Source organism: Xenopus tropicalis, chromosome 4, assembly GCF_000004195.4.
Source record: "Xenopus tropicalis strain Nigerian chromosome 4, UCB_Xtro_10.0, whole genome shotgun sequence".
NCBI lineage: Eukaryota > Metazoa > Chordata > Amphibia > Anura > Pipidae > Xenopus > Xenopus tropicalis.
The window spans coordinates 120,753,577-120,780,688 of record NC_030680.2 but is presented as its reverse complement, the minus strand read 5'-3'; the positions used below and the strand labels follow the sequence as shown (position 1 = coordinate 120,780,688).

General features: G+C 39.9%; 1 protein-coding gene across 3 annotated transcripts; it reads left to right on the top strand.

Moving 5' to 3' along the window:
* The first annotated feature begins 1,368 nt into the window (after positions 1–1,368).
* On the top strand, positions 1,369–15,917 carry pdgfb (platelet derived growth factor subunit B). 3 transcript variants are annotated; one of them, NM_001310099.1, is given in 7 exon segments: positions 1,369–1,730; positions 6,625–6,721; positions 10,823–10,915; positions 12,024–12,217; positions 13,666–13,810; positions 14,031–14,206; positions 14,850–15,916. In NM_001310099.1, coding segments are annotated over 6 exon segments (723 nt in total). In that variant the 5' UTR covers positions 1,369–1,673; the 3' UTR covers positions 14,168–14,206; positions 14,850–15,916.
* Positions 15,918–27,112: the final 11,195 nt, after the last annotated feature.

The following is a 27,112-nucleotide window of genomic DNA, read 5'->3' as shown; positions in this document are numbered from 1 at the left end:
CAGTAGCTTCCCATCTTCGTTTCTGCTGATTCACAGAACATGATATGGGCTGTTAGTTGGTTAGGGACCAACTCACGATACTCAGTATTTCACTGTGGGAAAAAGTGCACTATCAACCACTATGATTGGCAAGAGATGTGTTGCCATCACTTTATGATGTCACAGGAAGTGACATCATTGTGTAAAGCACTCCAGCCAGAAGTGATGTCATTGGGCATTTGCTCCGCTAAAGCGACTAAATGCTTACTGCACATGCACACACTGAATTCATTGGAGAAACTGGAAAATCTGGGGGGATTACATTTAGAAACAGAAGACCAAAGGGAGGGAGCCCAGACCTGGTAACTGCCAGGTAAATCAGGAGAATTGACATGTCTGCATTTAGCCACAGCAATGGGCCAAAGGAAACGTCTGCATTTTTAAAATAATAGGTACCCCTTTAAAGCTGCTGCCATAAACGGGGCCCTCAGGTGCCTATATAGAAATACTGTCCTGGCACCAGGGGATGTAAGAAACAAGAGAACCCTGTAGGTAGGTAGGTATTAGTACAGGGTCCTTGCAGTGGTGTAACTACTGGGGGTGCAGGGGGTACAATTGCACCCAGGCCCGCATCCCCTTGGGGCCCCTGGAACTGTGATAAAGCAGGGAAGTCTTTGCATGCGTGCATCTGGAGCACAAACCCGGGGGAAGGGGGCACCCCGTGCACATCCTGCACCTGGGTCTGGCTGCCACTGCTTACGCCACTGGTGCTGCTGCTGCTGCCCGCCGTACTCTGCTGAGCAGGGGCACAAGTGGAAATTGCATGCATGGGCAAATGTCCTCTCTGCCCTCTATTTAAATTGCCCCAAGGATAAAAGCATATCTATTCTGTATACATCTTTGAGCTGTTCTATGTGGCCTCTCTCCTAGAAAATGATTCCATTGCAGCAGGGACTGTGATGCCTTTCTGCACTGGGCAATAGAGCTGGTAACTGCACTTGTGCCTGTGCCCTTTCTGGCAGTTAAACATTAATAGTCATTTATTACTTTAGCTGCATTGGCTGTGAGACAACACCTTGAGATGTCTGGCTGTGATGTAGAGAAACTCTCCAAGTTATTTCCATACATATGTATTATTGTGTCTGCACATTTAATGAGTTGCAGTGCTACCCCTGCTGAGACTGCTCTCCTCCTTCACTACTACTGAGTACACACACCCTTCCCACACACCTTTGCATACACAAGCCTGTGCTAAGCTGCCTCCCTTGCCTGTGTGCCCGCCTCTGCACACACCCCTCTTGCCCACACAGCAAAAGTAAACCCTGCACACTTTTCACTCCAGTCAGTGGCTCTGGGTGTGCTATTTGCCACTGCTCTGCAAGGAAATCCTGCACTTGTAACTATTTCCTACACGATCATTTTGGATAATCCTGTTTGTTTGGTGCTCTGGGGATGTTAATTCCACCTATCACTTGTGTACCTTCCTCGCCCACAGCTGCTTAACACCGCGCTCATTTCTCTTAACCACTCGTGTATCAACCATCTGCGCTGGAATAACAGGAGTTTCTATTTCTCAGGAAAAAAGGGGGCCCTTTTATAAGAAGGGTGTCTTCTTCTCTTTATTACATTTACTCTGTGCACAGAACTGACATCTGCTATATTCATGTTCCACAAAGTCCCCTGTGGGCTTCAGGATGAATCTTGGGGGGCTGCTGGTTTCTCTCTGTCTCCTGCTGGCTGTCAGTGCTGAGGTAAGGACTATGGGTATGTTATCCCTCTCACACATACACTCACACTTTACACTATATTGTTTGCCAGCGATACCTATAGACTATGCAAGGATATATGTCTTGTATATATGTCACTTACAATTACAATGAGTTACCTGGTACTCTATATTACTGAAAACAGCCTACAATACCTTTCTAGCTTTTCTTATCTAGGCCAAAAATAAATATAGGACACAATATACCAAACGGATCAGTTGTGAATGCAGCACCTGTGATTTCTTACTAGCATCACCTCTAAAGGACTCCAACCAGTGATCCTCCAGCTGTCCTTCCCAGCACCCACAGCAGCTTTCCCACAGGTGTGTGTAGTTCTGCAACACCTGTTGTCCAATAGTCTGGACTAATACTGGTCTTAGACTGGAGCCCCATGGCAAATGTCCTAATGTTGGCCCTGTGCTTTGTGAATGGAGGACCCTATAACATTGGAGGGTAATTCTGCTGGCTGGTCCAATGGCAAATATGGAATCTGAACCTGCTGAGGTTGTGGTCATAGCTGAACATGTGCTGTTTCATTGGGGGCTTCTTGCAATGTTAGAAGGTACATTTTTTCTTTGCACTGTGTTATTTTAAACAAGTTGAGCTGCGTTAATGAATTGTGCAGCAAGTGGTTATTTAGGGCATTTACTTAAGGCAAGTGAAATAGGCACAATATGTACTAAGCGCCTCCTGCACCTCTGCGTTTCGAGCAAAATCCCTGTTATATACTAAAACAGGGTAAACGCTTTTTCATAACCCCCCCTTTCTTCGGTAGTGCCTTTTGCTGAGAGTTGTACATTGCTGAGCTGACAGTTAGAATTTATGACCAGAAAAGGTATGATTAAGTGCAGGTAAGCAAAGGTTAATAAAACATGTCTCAACTATAGCTGACAAGTGCCCCTTGTCAGCTATGAGGCAGGCAGAAATCATTGTGGTCAGCTGTACAGGTGACTTGTACAACTGTGTCCCATCCACCTGCCAGGGGCTATATGTATAGTGTGTATATATATATAACATTTATATATAATCTGTGTGTGTTTCCCTGGCCAGCTGCCTGGAACACACTAAGTGCAGCCTGAGGTGGAGTTCTCGGAGACTAGGCAGGCAGGTTGCGTTAGAACACTCATTAATGCCTGGGAGGAAGGGAGAGGAATAAGATGAGTAGATAAGTATGGCAATAAAGTGCAGGGAAGGAATACTTAAAGGAAAGTGTTTGGAGAAGTGTAGGAAAGAAGCCCTAGGAAAAGACCAGAGACTGATATGCGGTTGCCAAGCACGTTTAACTAGAAACACTAAGCAGCAGCTTATGTGGGGCTATCCCTTATATTAAACCTCATCATTAGCAATGAAATAGCATTTAGCAGCCTCTGTACCTCCTAGCATTGCTGAGGCTGTTGCAGTAGAGCAGTGATCCCCAACCAGTGGCTCGGGGGCAACATGTTGCTCACCAACCCCTTGGATGTTGCTCTCAGTGCCCCCAAACCAGGGAGTTATTTTTGAATTCCTGGGGGCAAGTTTTGGTTGAATAAAAACAAGATTTGCTACCAAATAAAGCCCCTGTAAGCTGATAGTGTGCATAGAGGCCCCTAATAGCCAATCTTAGCCCTTATTTGGCTCCTCCATGAACTTTTATGGTGCTTGTGTTGCTCTCCAATTTTTTTTACATCTGACTGTGGCTCATGATTAAGAAAGGTCGGGGACCCTGCTATAAAGCATGGAGAGTTACAGGCTGCATAACACTGGCGTAGCCTTTGCTGTTGTTAATAAACCAGTATAGTGCGCTAATAAAACTGAGAGGCTAAACTCCAGGGCAGGTGCACTATATCAGACTGGCCAGCATTTGGTTCTTCCATGCCCAACACTCCTTTCACTCTCATCCTTATGGGTTGGGCTGCCCCTGAGTGCACCATGCGCCAGTGCTCTACCCTTTCAGCAGTTGTTTTCCCAGTCTGTGCATTTTCCTCCTATTTTCCACATGATGCATTCCATTAAACATTGCTCCTTTCCTCTACATCTATTTTTAGTGTCTCACTATCCCTTTTTCTCTGAAACAGTTTTATTTTCATTATGATTTAAAGCCATTTCTCATTCTTGTTTCCTTCATGACTATTATATGCTAACACATTCTTCATGGACATACAGGGGTTAGAAGGTGGATAGAAAAGTCTGTGTTTCCCCTACTATTTTGGCTGAACTATCTTTCTTTTATACCCTTAAAAAAATAATTTACTCAAACCATTTATTTCCCTCCTGTGTAATCTCTTTCTCTATCCCTGGTCTCCGATGGCCAGTGGCATAACGACTAGTAATTGGGTTCCAGAACAAAACCTATTTAAGGCCCCTTACTTCCAAACCTTGGGAAAGATGATCTGGTCTACACATTAAAAGGGGCATCTATGCTTTCAAGCCCCCCCTCTCCAAGCAACCACATGTTCTGATGTGTCTATTGTTAAGTTCCTTCTTAGATCTCCCTTGTTCTGCCTTCAACACTCCTTCCCATACCTTCTCACTTTCTCTGTTCTGCCCTCTCACCCTTGCACTGGGCCGATTAGCTGCTTTGAAGAACAATAGCTGGCACCGCTTCTCTTGGTCTTAGTATTTCTTTCCTAGAAAGGCAGACAGCCAAATGGTTTTTTTTGTATTATTGTTCTTCTTTGTTGCAATCTGTTTGAGCCAGAATTTTCTGTGTAGGAAAAGAGAACACCTTCAGGAACAAAGGAGGTGCTTTAAAAAGAATGTTTAGGAGATTGGTATCTGTGCCCATCTAACCATTAAAGGCATACTGTTAGATGTTTATCTGCCCAACATCCTAATGGTTGAAGGGAATGACTAAAGAGCTCCAGTGCGTGAGCTGGAAACCATGAGTTTATGCCATGCTCTGACAAGTCAACTGAAGGCACAAGTAGAACAATAGTATCTTTATGATCACTACCAGCCTAGTCCTTGGTTCTCATGCGTGACAATGGGTGCTTGATTTGTGCTCTTCTTGAAGGATATTATTTGCTGGTGGGTGTGCTGTAGCACGTACAGCTGACTGAGGCATTTTTTAGAATCTGATCTATGTATTAGATTGGCTATATATCCCAGATTGTCTTTTTTATGCATTCTTTGAATATTTCTAAGACTTTTTTTTAAATTAAAAGTCATATGACTCTGGAAAGTTCCAGTAAGTACCAAATCATGGTTATATGGAAAAGGTTTAGCATAAGGAATGGTGTTGCCTTTGGCCAACACTTTTTAGCCAGGATGGCCAACATTATTAATAGAACATACAGGTAAACTAGACACAGGAAGGCTTCTCCAGAATGGCAGCAGCCCTAAACTCACCTGTGACAAAAAAGTTCAGGTATTTAGATTTTGCTGGAGGGGACTAAAGCTGGTCATACACTTTAATATCTGCTTGTGAGGTGAGGTGAGATCATACTGTTGGGCAACCCACTGGAAGGGCCCCATAGGCCAATAAGCTGCTGACTTAACCACTGTGTATGGCCAATTAAACTTGGTATTAGATATGCTCATTGTTGAAAAAACGTTTATTATAACTAACGCATGCCCAAACTGAAGTCTTACTTAGTTGAAACTGCGTGATCAATAGGGGCTAAAATAAAAGTTTGAACCAGGTCTAGTAACCCATGGCAACCAATGAGAGGGTAGCATTAACTACTTACTTCTTTGAAAGCAAACAATTTATGGATGTTACAACTGATTTCTCTAATTTGAAAACCAGCAGTAAGGCAACTTCAATGTTTCTATACCTGTACATCTATGGACAGTGCCAGTGATGCACAAAAGTCTCCCCTAAATTAATAACCATAACAATACTAATAGATAAGTGTAAAAATATATAGTTTATATAAAGCTAGCATTATTGTTAAGGAAGCCCTTTGGAGATGAAAGCCAAACCCTAAACAGTTGATAGTCTGTATAGAATTGGGACTATTAAAGGAAATAATGAAAGGCCAAAGGCAAGAGAATGTGGTGTGCCAGAAATGATATGGGAAAGTATCATTTTATATGTGGTTTGTGAGATTGTTCTGCAGATAAGTGAAAGTGGAAATTTGCCAGTTGCTAAGAGGAAGAAGACCACAGAGGCGTACAGATCTCATGACTTCAGTAAATAGTCTATAACTCATGGCTCTGCGAGGGAGCTGGCAGGGCATTATTAGTTTTTAGAGCTAAACAGATTTTTATTACTCTGTTCTACCAGGCAGTTTATTACTCATGGCCAAAATACCTGTGTCAGGGAGAATGATTTAGGGGTATCCTCCCTTTCATTAACTAATGTTCTACAGGCAATTTCACCTCAAAATGAGTCTGTTGTTTCATTATAAATCAAATTGGTATCTCTGTGATCAACCTGTTGCTTTAGTAATTCATTTTATAAAGACAATTGTTTGCTTTACTGGATTAAAATTTCCATTGGATTAAATATGGCCTGTTTTTTAATTACACAGCCTCAATGGAGGCAAAACCAGGCTCTGAGTGGGATTCAAAATAGGCCCTGGCATATCAGATACACAGAGGCCCAAACAGCCCCAAACAGGCCCAATAAATAGTGACAGTCTATGGCATCTTACAGCAGCCCCTCTGGCATTTGCCACATTCTACAGATTGCCAGTCTGGCCCTGGGGCCATTTGAAGTTTTGGGGGTCAGTGTAACCCATGTTCTATTGTGTAAGCAGCCAAACGGTCATTTACATATTACATTACAACATTTCATATTTTTCAAGTAAATTTGTTGAGTTTCTGCATTGTTAATTATAGCATGCATACAGGGGATAGAGCAATCTCCTTATTAAATGTGCTTATTGCCTGCTCTCTAGCCTGACACATGGCCTGCTGGGCATAACTTCATTATTCTCATGTGTGTTTTTGGCAGGGAGACCCCATTCCAGAGGAGATGTTCAAGAAGATCTCAGAGGGAGCTGTCACTTCCATTTCTGAATTACGGAGGGTGCTGCAGATAGATTCCGTAGGTAAATCTCTACAGAACTGCATTTCTTCACATATTTTGCAAAATTGCACACTTTGTCCCTACCATTATGGGAACTTTCGTCGTTCGACTTGGCTGGCTACAACTGTGACTGACTAAAGTTGTCAGAGCTGTGACCCTTTTTCGAAATGATGGTGCCATACAAACAATTCTGATGTAGACTGCAATATCTATAAATATTCCATGAAGGGTCATGTATATATAGCCTCAAGTTCCAATGGACAACCATTACAGATCTCATCATTATAACCCAGCACTAACTGTACAAAAAAATCTATGGGATTTAGATCCCCATGAGTAGATGAAAGTGAGTTTTATCACCAGGTGGCGGGCCTCAGGTTGAAAACATAACTATTTATGTCCCTAAATGCACTGCAATGGCTACTGTCAGCTAGAATTGTATATGAATTAAAGAGATTAATATGTTACAAATGCCAAAAATGAAACTTTGTCCAATTTGCAACAAACACCCCCACATTCATCTTTATGTGATCAATGGGAAACTGCATGCAAATAAATCTAGATGTGACCATTATGACGTGACTGATTATATTATAGAAAGAAAACATTTGAATGTAATTGGATTGCATGGTGCAAAATATTTGACTGTTTTTTTGCCCAATTTAATATGTTCCTTATTTAGTAATCTCTTCCAACGATTAACATTATCATTATTCTTTATTTATATAGTACTGACATGTTCTGCAGCACTATACAAGATTATACATCATTTACATCAGTCCCTGTCGCAGTGGAGCTTAACATAAGTCCTAACTTCACCCTAGCACTGAGGTAGATAATGGCACGGTACTGACTAACATTTTAGTCCAGGCAGCATTTGCAAATTTGATAAGTGAAAACATGTCTGTGCATCAATATATTTAACTGTATACATTTTGGTATTTTTGTTTGCCGTTGTATATGCTTGCTGGCACACGCCTGTATATTTCTCTGCCAGAGGCTACTTTCGTTATTTGCAAAATATGTATAAACTAGGACACTAAGAAAAACTTGCAAAATATGAAAGAAATATACAAGAATACACATGCATAAAGACATCGAGCATTGAACAGCAGCTGCGCAAGTGCATTTGAGGATATAGATGTTAGTGCCGTTGCAAAGCCCTGTATTAACTGGAATATCATATATACTGTATGTGTGGGTGGGGGGAACTGGGGGCATACTTACACACTACAGATATGATTTCCAATGTTCTGCTTTACAGTAGAAACAAAGAATGCAAGTCCACATGATCCACCCAGGCAAATGTGATCAGAGGCATTTATTCTGTTCCACATCTTAGTATTAATAACCCAGTGGTCCCTGGCATGTTGCCTCTTGTAAAACATTATTTCTAGAGAAGCAGGACTGGACTGGCAATCTCTATACTCTGGCATAGGGGGGCTGCTGTGAGATGCCACAAACCAGGGATTCCCAACCTTTCTTACTCGTGAGCCACAGTCGAATGTAAAACAACTTGGAGAGCAACACAAGCACCATAAAAGTTCATGGAGGAGCCAAATAAGGGCTAAGATTGGCTATTAGGCAGCCTCTATGCACACTATCAGCTTACAGGGGGCTTTATTTGGTAGTAAATCTTGTTTTTATTCAGCCAAAACTTGCCCCCAAGTCAGGAATTAAAAAATAACTACTTGGTTTTGGGGCACAGAGAGCAACATCCAAGGGGTTGGTGAGCAACATGTTGCCCCCGAGCCACTGGTTGGGGATCACTGCCATAAACCTACGCTCAATATTGGGCCTGGGTGTACTTGAAATGCCAAAGTGTATTTTGAATATTAACCCAGGCATGTACTGAAGAGAAACAAATATCATAAAAGATTTTGTTTTAAATAACCTTTTGCCTCTTCAAATCTGTTGCCTTTGCCAGCACCCTAAATATACGTGTGCCAGGGTAGGGCATAGTGCTGAGCTGGGTATTAATAGCAGGCACAGCTGCAGCAGCTGGACTGGCCCAGCAGGAGAGGGGGCTGAGAGGGGAGCGTGAGGAATTCTTTTCATGCACAAGCCAGAGTTGGGGACTGGTACTGCACACAAAGAGGGGAAGTTGTGTCCAGACACAGATAGCGGAGTTCAGGGGCCTGACGTGCGCAAGGAGACAATAGCAAAGAGGGAGCCCTGACGTACTGCAAACTCTGTGCTCCTGGCTGGGTTCCCTGGACACGTGGGATCACACTGTGTGTTGCGCTTATTAACCCATTTGGTTCTCACAAAGACATTAATAAACTATGAGCTGGGACCCAAAACCAATTCCCATGCTGGGGTGGGTCACTATGATCCATTTTATTACTAAAACCTTTATTATTTGACACTGCATAGCTGGTCCAACCATTTACTGGGTTGTAAAGCTGACTCTCTATTCAATGTGAGTTCCCTTAGAAAAAGGTTACAATACCCTGCTTGCCCTGTGTATTTACCTATTTGCTTCTGGCATTGATGGTAATTAAACCCTTTGCTCCTGGCATGGTTTCCAGTATACCTATGACTTATGCTATGGATGCTATAGAGGGCGTATAAGATAAACTCAGTTACCCTGCACTATCACCACATCACAGAGCAATTACTTACTATGCCACTTTGTTTTCCTATTCAATTTCATGCCAATTAGTTGTTATCAAATAAATCGAATTACAGTTAGTTATGGTATATTAAATGAGAAGTTGAAAAACCTGGAGCCTAAGCAGGCTTGCTAGCCAGCATTATAGCATAAGGGTATTTATACATGGTGGATGCTGCTATACTGCTTGCTTCTGTCTGCTATGGTATTTGTCATAAGTATCATTATAACAGCACCATGATTTTTATGGCTAGGGTTCTTTTCTAGGGGTTATATTTCAGTTCTCTATGGAGAATGCCACTTGATGCATAATATGCTAGATGCACAGATGTGTAATGTGTGGATCCTTTAAGAGTCACCAAACACAATAGCAGGTTCCAGCATCCCACGGCCTATTCTGTTTGTCCTTGCTGTTCTCTCAAACAGGGTGTGACTATTGGCTGTTTTGGAAACACTGGCTAATGAGTGCTACCCAAAATCAGAGTGCTTTTCATTGTGTCGCACAGCAGGCCACTTGGAAAGTTACCCACAGCACAGCTAGCCTTATGAAGTGGCTTAAATAATCAATAAGCCACTGTACATGCTCATTTCTGCCATCCTACAAAGGCTTTTTGTTCTCTCATGTTAATATGAATGGTTAATGTTTATCTTTTCTAGCAATCACTCAGTCGTTGCATTGTGGTATATAAGTAACAGCCAAAACTACATTTACATGTGCCCATGTGCATAATATAAATGGAAAATATCCCTACTTATAGACATTTTCCTTATGCAGGCAGAAAAGTACATGACTGCAGTTTACTGCATGTACATTACTATCTTTTAATGCATTTGCACATACAGTCACAACTGCCACACTGTTTAAACCCATGGCACCTTGGCACAGGCAGAAATGTGGCTATGAAAGTGCCTAAAACCAACTGTAGCCCCTTGCCATGACATCAATACTACCCTGACATTCACTGCTATTACTATACTCTGCACTCTGTAAAGACAATGGGACTGAACCTCTATTAGCCTTAAACACTGTAGTATTTCAATGTTATCTTGAAGCTCTTGGCACTGCACCCAGTATTGCAACACATGCATGTATGTAAAACTGCAAGCTCTGCATGCACCCCTACAGCTCACATATATTAAAGAATGAATACATAAATATATACATTTATTTCTGCATGGTTTATACTGTCTGAACAACTACAGGCTCAATAAGCAGATATCGCAAATGAACTACTTCACATTAGTCAGTTTTATCTGACATTAGCAGGTATAAGGCTTATTTGAGGACTGTCATTTGTGTCACAGGGGTGCATGCAGCTATTATTCAATCAGGCCTAATGTCAGTCAGTCAATAAGGGGGCATATAAATTGTGCTTCTGTATGACATGCACTTATAATGAAATGTTCTTTTATAGAATATTTCCTTCTGGACCGGAGGGAACATTGCTTTTTTATTTTAATGTATTTTGTTTTCTATAATCAAAATTTAACCTGTTGTTTCTTTGGCAGACGATGAGGATGATTTGAACTATGCATCCATTCATCAAACAAGAAGTTCGCCCACGAACAGTTCCAGTCATTCCCGGGTCATTCGCAGCTTAGGTAAATGAGTAATCTCCTGATGGAGTCATTCCTAAACGGCTGAGATGCATGACTGGCAAATGACATCATGGTTAGATTGTGGTTAGACGGTCAGGGGCACAAGTATCCATTTCACTCCTGAGAAGTCTATAGAGACTTCCAGAAATAGACATTCAATAGTTTACATAGCCCTAGTCTTAGCAATTCACATATTAGTGAAGTTTTGGAGTGTTACTGCTGGGTTTGGTAAATAGCTGTTCTTTCAATGAAGGCAAGCACAGGTTTAGTCAGGTATAGATTTCTTAAGGATGGGCAAATAGGGTTGGCTGTCCTTGGCTCTGTGCAGATTGGGCGCCTATAGCACAGATGTTGTAGATAAGAAGAATGTGGTATAGCAGGGTTAATAAGAAAAGATGGCAACACTAAAGCAGGATGATGGCAATAACACTTTGTATCAGTAATTCCCAACCTTTGGCTGTTAGTTGTTATTGAAGTACATCCCCAAACCCCTCCAATAATTGGCCTGTTTCTAAACAGATGGCCTTGAGATCAATCACAGGCAGACTGAAGAACAGGCTTATTGTGATTGGATGCAGGGAATAGAAAACCATTGCTTGGGTTTGTGTTACAATTATACACTACAAACTATGCTTGGAGAAAGTTGCCCTCAGAATTCATAGACGTCTTCTACTTAGGGGCTGATTTATTAATAATCGTATGTAATTGTCATCATTATGGCAAAAGATGACTGCAGAGTTAAGCAAAGTCATAATTACAGTTTGTTTTTCTGTAATTTTATTTAAAAAAAATTCAAACCTGCTGAGATGCTACAAAAGTCAGTGGGAAGTGTATTTTTATTATTCAAGAAAATGAATGAAAAAATGTGGTTCACACTGATTTTTGATCTCAGCCTATTGTATTACACTGGAGTACAAATCAGGAGGCTCTAGGGCAATCATTAGCTATGCTATAAGGTCTAATAAAAGGAAATCTGTGTTTCAGAAAGGGCACATAGAGGACATGAAGAGTGTCTAGTTCAGGAACTAATATTTTTCATTTGTGGTCTTCAGTATTTTTGATTTGAATACAACACTTTTCTCTAAATGTAAGTTGTTTTTGTTATATCTAGATGCAGAAAAAGCTGTCATTGCAGAGTGCAAGCCTCGTGTAGAAGTGTTTGAGATTTCTCGCAAGATAGTGGACCCCACTAATGCTAACTTTCTGGTGTGGCCCCCATGCGTTGAAGTTCAGAGATGCTCTGGATGCTGCAACAGCAAAAATATGCGATGTGCCCCAACGAGGATCCACGTCCGCCATGTTCAGGTTTGTGACATGTTTGGGAACACTGTATTTATACCATTTTGTGACTCCGCTTTTTCACCTCCATATGACATAGTCCGCCTTTTGGTTTGCATTTAATGAGCAGCTATAGCTTATGGGTCATCTGATGCTTCCTACTATATTAATATTGGGGATCATTTTTATCAAGCTATGAATGTGACATGAAAAATGACAAATAAGCATAACATGCCCACTGACCCATATAAATGCTGTTTTTTTTACACGGTTGGAAGAATTTGAATATTTATGATGTATGTATGAAAAAATGCTTATCTAAAGAGTGAAGCTAGGTTACTTGGAAGGCAAGTTTCCTCCAGTAAGAGTGATAACATCAAAGCGATGTTGTAATGTTATTTTTGAAAAAATGCCAGATTTCCTGACATCAGGTTCACATGTCTGTATGAAACAGGGCTGCACATTTTTTGAAATGTGCAAATATCTTTGAAAAAAAAGAAAATAGAACATTATTAAGTTATTAAAACTTCAAAGATGTTATCTCATTCGTGTGTTAAAGTTAAAAGGGAACATAGTTCAGGAAAGCTGCCTTTAGAAATGCACACAAGTCTCCAGTGTTACACCAGCCTTAGAAAGACAAAATAGAATTTCAATCATACAATGGCTTTGTGTTATTAATCATGTTAACCAAACACAACATCATGTAGATTCTAGGTCACAGCATTCCTAAACTTCCCTCTACTTCCTGCCGCAGCTGGGGGTAGTGTCCAGGAAATTCCTTTGCTTTGGAAAGTTGAATGTTTTTTATGGAAAATTCATAGCATGGTATTTGTTTGTCAATGCTTGTGGGTAGATGCAATGGAAAGATCCACTGAGTTCACAATGTGCTGGCTTTAGCAGCAAAGACAAAAATGGCTTCACTGTAGGCATCTATGAAGTGGGAGTGCTGCTTTTGATGAGAGTGTTGAATCTTAAACCAATACAGACTATCACCTGCATATTAAAATTTGAAAGAAAAGAAAATAATTGCATTATCTGAAGGCAAAAAAAAGTCATGTTAATTTGTCACATGATTTTTAGAGGTTTGGAAAAAAGTCTTAGGCGGGCCTGGATTTGTGGAAAGGCCACAAAGGCCCAGCCTAGGACAGCAAAGTATTAGGGGGAAGAATGTCACCCACTTTTTCTGCCGCAGGTTTAAAAATTACCTGTTCTGGTGTGGCTCCTATTTCTTCATGTATAGCGACTTGTGGGTTGGGCGCAGCCCTCTATTGGTTCTTTCTGTTGTGTGAACATGTGCCTGTGTCTGGCAAAGGAAGGAGATGGCAGGCTGGGTATGCGATCACCGGCCTAGGGGTGCTTAACTCTGAAATCCGGGCCTGGTCTTAGAATTTGGGCAAATCCTGAATATAGTTCCTAGTTATATTTCACATCTGCTTGCCTGGTGTACTTATCATTTCCTTTCTCTCTCATGACAGGTAAATAAAATCTTCATAACCCCAAAAGGGAAAAAACAAGTGAAGGTTGTCGTTCCTTTAGAGGATCATCATGACTGCAAGTGTGAACCTGTCCCTTCGTCTGCTGTAAGGATCCACCATCCTCCACCCGAGACCAAGAAAGCAGGTATCTATGTGACTTTATGTCCTTCTTCACTGATGTATTTTTTTAATCAAGCTCTCAGCCACTATTTGGAGCTAAAATACTAACAATAATTAGCAAACTATCTGTAACATGTTGCACATTAGGTGGTATGTGCAAATATCTGTTTTCTTTTAATACTAAGGCAGCTAGTGGATACAACTACATATGCAACATGTTAAAGCTTTGTTCTTCTTACTTACAGAACCTCCCCCAAGCACTATGGCTCCTGTTCCTGCATCTCAAAAGGAAGAGCAACCACTGCGACCACATAAGAAAAAAAATAGAAAATTCAAGCATTTACCTAGCAAGAAAGAGCAGAGAGAGCTTTTAGTCACGTAGTGATCACTGAAAAAGCTTTTTATATGGGTTACTGGACAGGTGAGATATAGCACTTTCCTTTCATTCAGGGCAACTTTTAAAACCTTAATTATTTTCCCAAAAACAATAGTCCATTAGTATTCTCTGTCATGCCATTAGTATTCTCTGTCATGCAATGCAACACAACAAGGAAATCTGAAAGAATAGTAAATTTAGGCCCATCGTGTCTTGCCAGAGTTCTGTAAACAAATGTAATAGAACCAAGTTTAGTATTTATAATTCTGAGTGTACAAACCATTCTACAGTATTTGTCTTCTTCTGAATAAGCTACTCATGATGGGTCTAACAAAGACCATCAAGTTTTCTTCTGAATAAGCCAATCATGGTGGATCTAACAAAGACTATAAAGTGAGGAAAGCAGCATGTGATGTGATGCCTTTTGATGCTGGAGTCTTGAGTTGAATAATGGATTTCCATGTGTGTTTCCTCTTTGTGCCTTGGTTTGCCTCCTAAATTCCAAAAACATGGAAGCAGATCAATAGTTGTTTATGAAACTGACCCTAGTGTATGCTGTGTGAATGTGAGGGAAAATAGATTGTAGGCTTCATTGGACTGATGATGATTAACTGATGATGAATGATAAACAATCTCTGTAAAACACTATGTAAACATGTTAATAACATGTAACATTTTTTTCCCCTAGGCTCCAACCCAATGGAACAAACCTGGCCCCTATGGGGCTCTCCAATGCTCATTTCCGAGCCTCTGCTTTAAATAACTCCTCAAGGTGCTTTTTGGGGCACAAAGGACAAAGGACTGTGCCTCCACTCCGCCCACTGCCCTCTTAGTGTGTCCCTGACACCAAGATTACAACTTAAGCGTTTTTTTCTTGGCTGCAAATAATACTCAGAAACCACTAACACAAAGTGACTGCATATCTGGGCTGATGAGAATGTAAAAGCAAAAAGCTCATTTTTAACTCACTGGATGTATAGTGCCACCTTATTTAATATGTCTTTGTTTTGTATTTTTATACATATATATATAAATTTATAAATATTTTTGTAAAAAGTGGTTTCCTTTGCTGAAGTTGCACGAGGCAGAACAGAGTCTGGATACAAGGAATGGGACTTAGTGCTGAGAAATTCTTTCTGTTTTATTTTATTTTGTTTTAGGGCCACAATAGTCCATTCAGCAAAAAACATTAGCTATAAGTTATATGATTCCAGCTGGTGTCCTGTTGGCAATGTAGGTAGCCAAGGTCAAGGCCTTGACCCCATGCCCTCACTTTGAGATAGGGTGGGACAATCCAGGCTGTAAAAATCTCTAATGCCATCAAGAAATTCCACACTAGGCAATGACTGAGTTCAGCAGGATGTTTAACTTCTCCTGATCCTTTCATATTCTATGGAACCTCCAACTTCCAAACATCTACAGCCTAAAATAAATCCTTTCTATAAACAAACATAGGAGTTTGGCAGAATGCTCTCACACTTATGTTACATGCGGGTGCCTTTCCTCTCCTGTTTGTAGCCAAAAACACCATTTTTTTCTCTACATGGCCCTGAATTCCTCTCTCAGTTAAGCTTTAACTTATTTTTCATTCTTTTCCTGTATTATAATATTATTTTTTTATCTTCCTCTTTGAAACAGCTCTGTCTGCCTATAAAACTCAAGAATACTTGTTAATTGTGTAAAGTAATTTATATTCAGTATTTAAATTGTACAGAAACCAGAATTCTTTTAATTTGTATTAAAAAATGAAACTGTTTTTTTCTTTCTTTTCAAATTTTTAAAATACTTTAATCAGCATGCTATAATGGTATTGGTAATGTGCCACTGTCAGAGCCAGATAAAGCCTATAAATCCTAAACTTGAGAAATATGGGCCTAAATTAATTAGGTTGCAACAATGATATTTATCCCCCTTTGTAATATTTGAAAGCTTTGGTTAAACACTAAGGGGCTGATTTACTAATCCACGAATCCAAATCCGAATGGGAAAAATTCGGATTGGAAAACGAACATTTTGCGACTTTTTCATATTTTTTGCGACTTTTTCGTAGCCGTTATGACTTGCGCGAATTGTCGCTTCCTGCAGGCTTAATGGAATTTTTTCAAACTTATTGTATAGGTTATTCTACAAATACACATTCTGTGACCTAGGTGGCAAATTCATGACCCTTGGCCTATGATGTTTACCTTCTCTCTTGTATTTCGCGTGGAGGTGTTGGACGTTTCACCTATGTGTGTCTAAATAATCCATGGGAATATTGTTGATTAACTCTCTGCTACCCTTAGGAGATATACAATTGAATGAAACCAATAGACAAAATGAATGAAATTTGACATGGCCTGGATATATGAGAAGAACAGAGCAAAGTATTGCCTCTTCCAGCTCAGAGCTTCTCCTTAATTCTATTTGTATTTTTGTAATCGTATATCAAGTGACCCCTGCGAATGGAAAAAGAAACTCACAAAGTATATACAAACCTTATTTAACTGTCCTAGGCCCTTATCAATTCATCCACAGGTTTAGCACACACAGGAATCCAGGGATTCTCACATCCTAATGATCTTGCTCCAGGAAGCAGGGCAATACAGTAAAGGATGTATTTAGCACATTTGAGGAGTTTTCTATTGTTACTCATTCTACAGTACATAATGGACATATGAGGTTTTAGTGCTTCTACTTGTTTCCTGCTTGAAGACAAGAGAATTTAATGAATTCTGAAGCCGGTTTTTACTTGTGCTTTTTTTCATTTAACCATGTGAAATCCATTAAACCTTTCCATAAAATTATACTTTTCCTATGCCTCTAAAAAATCGTTTCCAGACAAAACCCACCATTTTAAAACTCCTGTTTGACTTCTGTTTTTTTTCTTTAGTCAATAGTTGCCTTGAATCTGTATGAAATGAATAAAACAGAGGATACACAATTAGTATATATTCAGCCCCAGCCTATACACCAGTGATCCCCAACCAGTGGTTCGTGAGCAACATGTTGCTCTCCAAACCCTTGGATGTTGCTCCCAGTGGCCTTAAAGTAGGTGCTAATGTTTAAATTTCTGGCTTGGAGGCAAGTGTTGATTTCATAAAACCCAGTGTAAAGCCAAACAGAGCCTTCTATAGGCTACTAGTCCACAAAGGGGCTACCAAATAGCAAATTATAGCTCTTATTTGCACCCCCAGGAACTTTTTCCATGTTTGTGTTGCTCCCCATTATGTTGATCCATTTGAATGTGGCTCACGGATATAAAAGGTTGGGGATCCCTGCTATACAACATACATACACTGTGCAATACAGTTCACCATTTAATAAATACACTTCTAAAAATCCCATAGGAATGAATAGAACGTGGGTGAGTTTTTATGTATTGAAATTTCTTTTTAATGGGTTTTATATTTGAAAATGAAAGGCTTACACACATCTTCTATCTGTTGAGCACAGGCCACGCCCCCCGTTATTTTTTTTTATCAAAGATTTGGCAGCGAGCCAGATGCAGCCATCAAAAGAGCCACATCTGGCTCCCGAGCCATAGGTTCCCTACCCCTGGGTTAGTAGGACAGGGTGGGGTTAGGGGCCTAGATCCCCTGTTCACCGGGTTTACTACTTGTGTATTTTTGTCTGGCCTCTCTTCCATTCTTATGTTGTTTTCCCACTCTTTGAGTGTTGAGTGTGGGGGTTGATATAGATTTCCATATACAGGTAATTAGAGTTGTGGTTGCAAACAGAAGCTGGTGTACAAGAAAGGCTTTCCCCTTCTCTGGTGAAAGGATATGTAACAGAGTCATTAACATTGTAGGGTCAAAGAAATGTTAGTTGCTATAAATTTAGAGAGTTCTTGCCAGGCAGCCTGGATTGCTGGACATACCCAGAATGTGAGTTATTGTCCCTATTATGCTACATTGTCACCAGCATAAAGGTGTTGCTGTAGTGTAGAGTAAATATGTACAAAAAACGTACCCCAAACCAAAATAAACCCCAAAATAATCAATCAATAAATAAGTTATAAAGTTTGTATTGGGATGATAACACAAGTGGAGGCTCGGGTCTATAGACCCCGAGCCTATCTCAAAAGTATACGATCCCAGATCAATTGGAAAGAATCAAGGAAGTCAAACGAGATTTAAATAGCTCACCATAGTCCGAAGTTGGTCCGGGTGCTCAAGGCCCTGAACCCGTAGCTGAAGGGGAAGATCATCAGTAGTTGAAGGAACTCCAAGCACACCGGACAACAGAGTTTGCTAAAGAACGATCTTTATTATTCCATTTAAAATCAAGGCACCTTGATTTTAAATGGAATAATAAAGACCTTTCTTTAGCAAACTCCGTTGTCCGGTGTGCTTGGAGTTCCTTCAACTACTAGAGTAAATATGTGCTAACTGATGGGGTAACATACCATCTCAGTAACGGTTTAGAATAATGTTCCAAGTGGTTGGTACATTTCGTAACTTGTTGCACCGTCCTGAATGCCCTTTCCCAGTCCTCCATGTCAAAATGTTTCTGAACGTCTGCTTCCGATTTTAACGGTAGTTTACCTTTTTTCAGGAGAATCTCCACTGATCAGTATTTTATAGAGTGTTCCTATCATCCCTTTACTAGGGCTATCCCCTGCACAGTCCGTTTCCCAGTAGGTAGGCGGTGGGAGGGGGAATTTTGGCCTGGCTGTCAAAACCCTAACTGCTCCTTGGGATATCCAATTGTCCAGTGATATAAAAGGAATGTCTGCCTCCACCTGTTTCAGTGGAATAAATGGTGAAAAATTGCAAGTAAATGGCCTCATTTTACTTACTCTCTTCCAGGTCCATAGTAAATCTCGTACCATCTGGAGCTGTGTAATCCACTTTGTGGGTGGGGGCATCGGGGTAGACCAGAGAAGAATATTTAAGTATTGTGGGGCGTTATTGCATTGCTCTATTTGTACCCCAAGCTTGTTTGACGTGGAAATTGTAAGATGCGTTGAAGCTTCTATGATAATTGCTGTGAGGTATTAGTGTACACTGAGTGCACCTAAGCGGCCTTTATAAAGTATCATTAGCAATTCTTTTACTTTTGTGTTGCCAAATAAAGTCAAGATGAGTTGAGATTTTTGATAGACCCAGTAAAAGCTTTGGGTGGGGAGTTTGGGATGGCTGTAAGCATGTACAACAATTTGCGCAAAATAAGTATTTTGGTAATTGATATACGACTCATTCAGGACACACGTTAATTTGTAGTGCATTCGCAAGCTTAGCGTGCAGTTCGTTATGGTTATGTTTTGGTCAATTTAATGCCCAAATAATTTAGATAGTCTGTTCACCAATTAATTGGTAGGACTACTTCAAGTCACTGGGCCAAAATTATAGTTTGAGGCTATAAGCCTTATGTGTTTGAGTCCAGTCTCACTTCCTCAGAGGCCTGTACCTGACTACTGACACGCACGGGTCAATGCCTCTGAGTAATGAGATTGGACTCATGAAATGCATCAGGCTTGTAGATTCAAGCTAGAATGTAAGTTTGGAGTTGTTATATCTTCATATTCTTAATAGGCTTTTTAAAGGAATCTTTGTCTTTGTTGAGAAATCTTTGTCTTTGCCTGAATGTCCTTCGGACCCTGTAAGTAGAACTTGAGCAGTAGGGACTGTTTACTGTTTGGGCTACAGGATTTGTATATTCTTTGTCCTTGGAGGTAGTGAAACGAAGCAGAGGTAGAGTGGAGGAGATAGACAAGTGGTGATACGGAGGTTGTTGATAAGTGCCCCGCTGATCTATTATACCCAGTGGACCCAGTCAAATGCCTTTTTGGCATCTAATGAAAGCAGTAATAGAGGTGTTCGTGAGGTTTCCGCGATTTCAATCAGGTCATTGAATCTTCTTGTGGCATCAGGAGCCTGTCTGTGGCACACAAACCTTACCTGAGCTCGGTCCACTAGTGCTGGTAGAACAGACTGAAGTGTAGTGGCTAGGAGTTTAGTGTATATTTAAATGTCTAGATTCAGGAGGGCTATTGGCCTGTAGTTTTTCACCAGCTCCAGGTCCTTGCCTTCCTTACCCTTGAGATGATTGCCTCTAACATTTCTTATGGGAAAGTGGTGGTGTGTTGCGCCTCCTGCTACAATGTTAGTAAAAGAGGGGCTAGGGTGAGTTTTTATGTATTAAGATCTAAAATCACATTTTGATATTGATATTTGCCACTTAGACTTAAAAAGAGGCTGATCTGACCTATTTGCTCACATACATTATGCTCTTGTTTTTTTTGCTGTGCTTTTCACAAATAGGGGCTTGCATAAATCATTACTCTTTGTGGCACCGTCTCATACAGCATGCAAACTTGCTTATAGATTATGATACAATTGTTGTGCCTATGAATAGCAGTCTTTTCATATATATAAATATCATTGCAGGGAACAGTCTGTGCCCTAGAAATGCGAATGTGAAAAATGGAAAGATGCTATTATGTATAATGTCAACTCTGTTATTACAAAAGCTATTTTTTACTGTTTAGAGTCTGACTGTAAGAATAAAAGGATAGGATGGAACTTGTTAGATATATGTCACACTTTCTTAATAGAAAAAAGTCTATAGATTTCAGTAAACTGACAAAAGTCTGTAGGGATGTTTAGTCAAGCCTTGGCCATTCTTTTTCCACCTACCTCTCAATTTCACCAATCCCTGCCTATACCTTACCTTTCTGTACTGCACCAATGTTTAACCTATGATAATAATAAGCACAATCCCCTCCCTGAGATTACTGGATCCATTCTTTACTGGTATAAGGGTCCAAGAGTAATGTCACTTTGATGGAAATGTTTATCAACACAAACTTGCATATGCCCATGAATGAGATGGATGAGCATGCACACTTATAATGTATTTAATCACATTTCTAAAGGAACAGTAAAAACAAAAAGTTAAAGTTTTTATGATAATAAAAATACATTGTAGTGTTGCCGTGTACCTGATGTGTGTGTGTGAAGCACTACTATAGTTTATAGAAATAAGCTGCTGTGTAGCCATGGGGGAGCCATATACTCTAAAAAAAGAAAGGGCACAGGTTACATAGCAGATGATCTCAGTAGCACACAACGAGTTTAGGTTCTTGTGTAAGAAATAATCCCATTGTATTCAACAGAGTTTATCTGTTTTCTGCTATGTAACCTGAGCTTCTTCTACTTTTTCAGACTGAATGGCTGCCCCATGCTACACAGCACCTTTTTATATAAACTATAGTAGTGTTCATTAAAGGAGAAGGAAAGGCTACATCACTGGGGGTGCCAAAATGTTAGGCACCCTAGTGACAATAATTGCTTACCTAAAAGCCCTGGAAAGCGTTAGGAGAAAACGGCACTGGCAGCGTTAGGAGAAAACGGCACTGGTCGGGTGTATGCGGGCAAGAGTTCCTTCTTCAATCAAAAAAAACAAAAAAGCCGCCTTTTTCACTCAACTGCGCATGCGCCAGCCCCAGGATTCTGAAGAAAGAAGACAGAAGGAAGAGGAACGCACACTGACACTTGCTTACTGCTGGTGCAGTTTTCTCCTAACAGGTGCACCGGCCGGGGGTTTCAGGTAAGCGATTACAATCACTGGGTTGCCTAACATTTTAAGCTAGCTATAAATAACAGAATTGCACTTATTGCACTTAAACAAAATTAATTTTCATTGCCATTAATGTACATTCCTACCATTGCCTGGGATAAAACAGATGGTGGAAGTACAGGATCTAATTGTACTTGGATATCTTCACTCTGGACCACCAACAGCAATTTCTTTATGGTTTATATTTTTATCTGACCTATTTTGCTTTTCATACTACACAACATTCAACATTTAGATTTTAGATGATCCTTGCTGACCAGAAGAATGCGAGCCATTGTTTAGCTTGTAATGTCCTTGTAAAGTCCTTTGGGAAAAACAGCCCAAACAACATTTTAATATAGACAGAAATTAATATAACAGAAACTTATGATGGTGTATTTATATGAACTTAACTAAACTGGTCATTGGGTAAGCCTGCGATTAAGCTTGCAAGCTATAAGGTGAAGCTGCTGTAGAGTACAAATGTCATCAGTTGCATGGTAGGTCAGGTAGTAACAACAAGAAAAGTACCATACTGATATCTACAAATAAGATCTATCACATAAGGTGAATATGGAGTATTGTAGTGTCTATTATGTCAGTAGTGAGATTTTATCACATAATATGGCACATAAGGATAGCTTCCAGAGCAGTAGAATGGAGATAATAATTGTATTGGTAATTGATATGTATTTGAAGCTATAGGCAGTAAATTATACAGGGCAAAGATAGGCTAACCAATTCTTCTTCAGGGATACTTTTCTGTAATCTTAGATTTGTTGATAGGGAATGGCTGTTGTGAGTTGGAGTAAGAAAATAGCTGTAGCTTAAATTAATGATCACTTCTAAAATATGTACAGATCACTTTAACACTGGGTGTTGGAGGAAGCAATAAGGTACCAAAGCAGAAAATAGTCTTTGTAGGGACTTACCAAAAACCAAAGACATTACAGAGAAGGAATTACATTATCAACTGGCTTACAAGTAGCATACAACCAGCAGAGGGAATAAGAACATTATACAGCATGAGTCTGCAAGCTGTGAGCATTTCTATTTGAGGTCCAGCAGTCATAGGAGTCACTGCTAAGGTTGGTAATCAACTAGAACATGATGCGAACTATGTTCAATTTGCTGACAGCCAGTAGGAGCTGTTACAGTAGACAGTAAGGGACACTACAAGAACAGTCTCCAAGTTCCTTTTTTCCTTTGCAAACAGATTTCTTTGACATGGCAAAGCAACTTCCTTTACTAAGAAGCAAGAAACATTAGCTGGTGCATATGAATTAAATCCAAAAACTGATAGCCTTCATAAACCCATATAATAACCATGAATGACTTGATTAAGAAATATAAAATGGGTGTTTATTTGACTGTATGTAATCTCACAGGTCCTGGGATACTAACCTTCGTCTCCAAATACCTATCCTAATAGAGAGCTGGCCTCTCTTTCTCTCCTGATCCATGAGCAACTGCAGCAGCTGCAAAGGTAACCCCATGCCAGGAGGAAGGATCGGGTAGCCACCGGAGGCAGCCATATCCCTAGGAACCTGAGAAGAAATTTTATAGATGGTAGTGACTGGGCTGGAGGAGAGCAGCTGCTGTAGGACTTAGGAGGTATGCCAAGAAATAGGGAGGGGGCGTCACCTTCTCCTGTATACTGAGACTGTAGGGTCAAGAACGAGGTGAGCAGACAGCACTGTACGTGCTTCCCAAAACTGACTTAACTGTTTCAAACAATTGCTTTTCACTTTAAGAATACTTTCATATTCCTGAATCTGAGCTCTGCAAAAAATATACAAAAGCAAATACCACGCTGCTTGTTTTGTGAGCGCTATTTATTGACACGACTGCAACTTTTTTTGACATGACCATAACTTTATTTACACAACTGCAACTTATTTTTCTCACTCGCCTAATTTTTTGTTGCAAAATGGCAAAATGTGAAATTTGCAGCAAATCCATGCCTGGCAGGAAAATTCACTCAACACTAATAGCAACTAGTGATCGGCTATGTTAAACCAACCGCAGGAAGAATAAAAAAAGATGTAACTGAGCCCCAGTAACTGCAGTACCTTTTAGGTTATTGTTATTATTATTATGAAGCATCGTTGTATTCCCTATTGATAGAATTGTTTATATAACAAACATTCAGCTTACATACAAATACTGACGGGGATAAAAACATTAGTGTATGCATGTACTTTTCTACAGTAGGTAATTCATGAATCAGTGGCAGAAGAACACAAACCTGGAGCTAAACACTTAGATAATTCTCAACCCAAATGAAATGTGACTTTGTGGAAACCCTAATGCATCATGCCCATGATGTCATCACAATTATGATTTTATCAGAGTGGCATGATGTCACCACTCCAACAACGTGTTATGCCACTATCAGCATAAATGAATCCTGGTTGTCTTTCAGACTCTACTTGCTGCTTGTTTTTATTCAAAAAATGTTACTGTTTCACCATTTGGAACAGCTTCTAGTAAAGAAACAGAACCTTCTCTGCAAATTGGTTTTATTATCCCACAACATGTTTAAGGTTAAAGAAATATTGACACCAAAAAAAAACACGTTTTTTTAACATTTATCATAACATTGTCTTTGCATGTTCTTTATAAATTTGCCTTAAAAGTATTTGCCTGTTGCTTTTACATTACGTATCTGATCCCCCATGTTCCTCTATGAGGGGGTGGCCATATTTGTGCAGCAGGAGTCTGTTAGCATTAGAAGCTGTAACTGACAGGCTGAGAAGGGACAGTCAGGTTGGCAAAACCAATTTGCAGAGAAGGTTCTGCCGTTTGGTCTGTTTGGTCAAAGCTGCCATATCAAGATATGCTTGGTTTATTGTTGCATAAACATTTCATTCTATAAATGTAACTGCTCCTGAATATTAGAGCTACTTGGTAGCTACACATGATATCTGTCATGATGGTCTAATTGGCCAGATGGTCTCAGATGGAGATATTGTCCCACCTAAGCGAATTTAGGGCTTTTAATGGGGGATAGGTGCACCTTTCCAAGCATGATAACTGTAATGTACAACCAGACAGATTTAATTGCATATATTTTACAACCTGTAAATGCTAGTGTGTGTGGTGGTAGGGATTCTGGCTAAAACTAAGCAATTTTCCACTGTTAGCACTGGAAACAAAAGCTCTCTCCAAGGGGACACATTTGGGTGTGTAATCTGTTTGGAGGAGGGGAGGAAAAATACAGTATGGAAACACTTTGAACATAGCAGGCGTTATACTAACCGCATGCTGATTTCAAGGTATATGGCATTAACAACAGTGTTTTGACTACTGGGCTTTGCACTGAAATAGCGGAAGTCTAAATAAAATAGCTGAATGTGCATGTTCTCCAAAGAACTATTATACATGTGACACCCTTTAGATACATGTCACTAGTCTACAATAAGCCCATAAATCTGGATTTATCATTTATTCAAGCACACAAACAAAGCAGAGCTATAGTTTGGAACTGCATATGTGTACAATGTAAGAAAAGGAGAGTGAATATAATGAGGAGCAATAGTACCAAATCCAAGTCAACCATGGAATCTCTTGAACGTTAAGTCATGCATATAATGATCCTAGAAATGCGAAGCCGCAAGGATTCATGCCATGTACTGTACATTTACAAGTGCAGTAAGCAAAGTGCAATTTCTAGTACAATCACCATGTTTTTTCCCGCAATGCAGCTGTTTTCCCCATAATTCCAGCATCATTGTGGTCACAAGGGGGTTTTGTGCCATACACAACTTAGTCCGATTTGCCAAATTGGACACAATTGTTCAGATGGTATTATTTCTGGTGTTCAGTGTGCAAGTGATGTCTGCGTCCGATTCTTCAGGTGCAAGCACGCTGCGCCTATGGAAGCTAGCTGTGAAGAGAACCCTGGAACTACCACCTGGTCAAGAGGTGGCACTGGCAGTAGCTCCAGAGTACCCCTGTGTCAATAGATGCAGCAGCGCTCACTTGGGAATGGAATACAGGAAGGGCTGAGCACAATTATATGGAAGTGCATTTGGAACAAATACCTTTAATGAACGAGGTTTCACTAACTGCAGGAAAAGTGCAGGAGCGCGACTGAGCTTGCATTCGTATATAACCCCTCATATGTTCATCTAACCAATTTTGTAAGATTTGGAAGTTGCTATGTATCTAGAAAACTCACAACAAAAAAATCTTCCAAATGTGATAGTTCATAGCATAAAAAATGTTTCTAATTGTTATACAAACACAATTTGGGTAACTACCTTCCCCTTTCAACAGGAGCACTTATTAATAATACCAATGCAAGGTTATACTAATATCGTAGATATGAACATACAGTAGTTGACATGAAACATAGCAAATTTATTGTAAATAAATGCTTATATATTAGTATTATAGCAAACGTACCACAGGTATGGGATCCCTTATTAAGGAAACTGTTATCCAGAAAGTTCCGAATTACGGAAAAGCCCATCTCCCATAGACTCCATTATAAGCAAATAATTCAAATTTTTAAAAATGATTTCCTTTTTCTCTGTAATAATAAAACAGTACCTGTACTTGATCCCAACTAAGATATAATTAATCCTTACTGGAGGCAAAACAATCCTATTGGGTTTATTCAATATTTAAATGATTTTTAGCAGACAAGTTATGGGGATCCAAATTACGGAAAGATCCCTTATTCGGAAAACCCCAGGTCCCAAGCTTTCTGGATAACAGGTCCCATACCTGTACCAAGGATATACCGTAGAACCATGATTTTTAGGTTTCTCGGGGGACTGTATCAGTGTCAGTGTAAATTCCTGGTAAGTTTTAAATCCAGAAAAGAAAATAATGCAGCTTGTCTGATTGGGACCATGACAAAACAGTGCCAATTCCAGGTAAATTCCTGGGGCTCAGGGTTCTACTGTAGAATGTATAGGCTTTCATATAGTTACATAGTTAGAATGAAGGCTGAGAGAGATCATGATGTTAAGGAAATCATTGATCTAAAAGAATTCATGCATGATGTACTTATTTAACAAAGTGCAAATAAAGTTTGCCACAGGGGATTTAATAGCCTCTATTGGCTTGCATCAGATCTTTATGGGCAAAAGCTGAAAATAGAGCAAACTCTATATTCACCCTTTTATAAATGTGTCTCTTAAGAATCCTATATAAGGGATTGCATCTGGCACACTGTGGTGAACTGCATTTTTACTCTCTGAAAATATGCCCTTATAGCTGTAGACAAATCAATTTTAAACAGAACCAGCAACAACAAACAGTATTGTCCTGTATTAAAAGGAGTAAAGATCCAGGACTCTCACTTTGAATATACAATGGAACACTGTTCTTCAGTTCACAAAAAGGACATCATTGGTCCAGAGACAAGAGACTAAGGCAAAATCTGAAATTGAAGCT